Below are 2,551 nucleotides of genomic sequence, written 5' to 3' on the forward strand. Positions count from 1 at the left end.
TCCCGCAACAAAATCAAAGATTAGTAAAAAAAAATTCAAACAAATTTTTCTTGGCTTCAAAGTTGACCAACTGTCAGTCGGCACTAAATAAAGCACGCTGTGTTGTTTGTTAAAGTAAAATGGAAAGAGATAAAAAGTGACGAAGAGTGAAAGTTGTGATGTTTGCACATGACAACAGGTGGAAGAGAACTTGGAGAGGTGCAGGTATGCACTTGAAAGAAGAGGAATGAAAGTCAGCCGTAGTACGACAGAGCAGAGGTCACAAAGGTGCAGGACTTCAAGGACTTGGAGTCCACTGTCCAGGAAAATGGTGAGTGTGGTAAAGAGGTGAAGAAGCGAGTGATGGAGTGGATGGAGAGAAGTTTCAGGAGAGATTTGTGATAAAATGGTGTCAGCAAAGGTCAAAGGAAAAGTTTACAAGACAGTGGTGAGACCAGCTGTTCTCAGACTGTAGACAGAGACATGGACAAAAAGACAGAAGACAGAACTGGAAGTGGCAGAAATGAAGATGATGAGGTTCTCCAGGAGTGACAAGGATGGAGAAGAATGAGATCATCACAGGTACAGCACAGGTTGAGCAACTGGGAGATAAAGTTAGAGAGGACACACTGAGATGGTTTGGACATGTCCAGAGGAGGGACAGTGGTTTGGACATGTCCAGAGGAGGGACAGTGGGTATACTGGTAGAAGGATGTTATAAATGCAGCTGCCAGGAAAAAGACAAAGAGGAGATGTATGGATGCAGTTAGAGAGGACATGGAGGTAGATGGAGGAGGAGGATGACTCGCTGTGGAGACCTCTGAAGAAGGAAAAGCCATAATAATAATAATAATAATAATAATAATAATAATAATAATAATAATAAGTATTTTACTTTCAAATATCCTCTCGGGGGCCAGATAAGATGTTAACAAGGGGCCTTGAGTTTGTGGTCAGGTGGGTTATGAGATATTTTGCTAACAACGAGCACCTTGACATTGAATAATGAAGCAGCCTTTTATCCATTGTTTTTAATGTGTAATGTCAAGGCGCGACCACTAGAGGTCCTCCTGAAACAGGAAATTTGGACCGTCTGGGTCGCCCAAACTACAGTTCACTGTAGTTTGAGTCCATGACGTCACAGCTCCACGGAGCCGAGTGTAATATTTGTAGATGGGAACAAGGCAACCTGTTGTTCTGCTGGTTTAAACCAGCCCGAGCTGCTTGTTGAACCTGATCCATGCGGGTCAAACAGGACGAGTAGAGGTTTCGGTGACTTTACCCACGGGCTTCAAAAATAAATAAGAATAAATCAAGATTAGAGCGAGCAGGTTTTATTCAGGAGTTTGATCCAGTTTCAGCTCATTTCTCACGTGAGGAACTTTTTCCGGCTGATGGACTTTGGGCTCCTCTTGTTTGTCTCCTCCCAGCTGACTCTCCGCCTCGTGCGTGTGAGAGTGCAGCGGGGAGATAAACGCAGACGCTCTTGGGGTGTGCCCGCCTGCGCTTTCTCCACAGAAACATGACGCAGCGCAGACACGGCTCCAACTTCCACTCCGGGTGACATTTGTGATTCGTGGAGGCGTTTCTTTCTGCAGCTGCACACGCGCCGAGCGTGTTGCTCAACTTTGAGGAGCGCACGCACACGGACGAGGACGGCTCGGGCTGAGACGGAATGCGCGGATCTGGTGCCTCTTCCTGCCCGTCGTGTCCTGCATCGTGGTCGTGACTCGGTCCGATCCAAGTGTCCGCGGCCGTGTACACGCAGCATGACGCGGAGCTGCGTGGCTGCCTCGAACACACTGTTTACCTGCGTGGAAAAAACGGGCCAAGGTTGCGTGATCATGTGCGCGGAGGCTCCACGATGAGCGGCGGCGGTGCGTAACGCTGCCTCTGCACGGAGGACGAGCCGGGAATCAACGAGATGAATCCGGACCAGGACGGGATTTCCTTCCCGGTACCGAGCTTGGGTCCGGGCAGGGAGGCAGCTGGGAGCGGGGAACATTCCAGCAGCGGCGGCGCCGCCGGGATTCCAGCAGCCGGGACTTTCTGGCACGACCCGCTGGTTGTTCCGAGCAGCGGCGGGCTCAGCCCGACCCCCGAGGACGGCCCGGTGGACGGAGGGGGGCTGCTGTCCACCTGCAAGTCCGGTAAGAGCAGGCCGGTGACGGTGGCGTACGTGGTGAACGGCGAGCCGAGCCCGCAGAACAACGCAGAAAACATGGCCCTGCAGTGTCTGAAGGACGCGTGCGAGCGCGTGGGCAGCGAGATGGACACCGTCAACTTTGGCAGACTGGACTTTGGGGAAACTACCGTGCTGGACCGCTTTTACAACGCTGGTAAGTCAAGAGGCCTACATCCTGACCCTTTAACATGTCCCAAACTACGACCAGTCGTTCCTCAAACTACGACCAGTCGTTTTGACCAGTCAAACTACGACCAGTCCTTTTAAAAACCTCAAAATCCAACCTAAAGCACACCAAACTACCACCTGCCATTTAAATGTGCACCAAACTACGACCAGTCGTTTTGAACAGTCAAACTACGACCAGTCGTTTTGAACAGTCAAACT

At 50.6% G+C, this 2,551-nt stretch overlaps 1 protein-coding gene across 1 annotated transcript in view; it reads left to right on the plus strand.

Annotated features, from left to right (window-relative positions):
* Positions 1 to 1,506: 1,506 nt before the first annotated feature.
* map3k5 (mitogen-activated protein kinase kinase kinase 5) overlaps positions 1,507 to 2,551 on the plus strand; it is a 107,801-nt gene continuing 106,756 nt past the window's right edge. The window contains exon 1 of the mRNA XM_037685930.1: positions 1,507 to 2,318. Within this exon, the coding sequence (XP_037541858.1) occupies positions 1,904 to 2,318 (415 nt within the window). The 5' untranslated portion in view covers positions 1,507 to 1,903. The remainder of the gene's footprint in view (positions 2,319 to 2,551) is intronic.

This window comes from Nematolebias whitei, chromosome 12 (genome assembly GCF_014905685.2).
Source record: "Nematolebias whitei isolate Nwh7 chromosome 12, NemWhi1, whole genome shotgun sequence".
Lineage (NCBI taxonomy): Eukaryota > Metazoa > Chordata > Actinopteri > Cyprinodontiformes > Rivulidae > Nematolebias > Nematolebias whitei.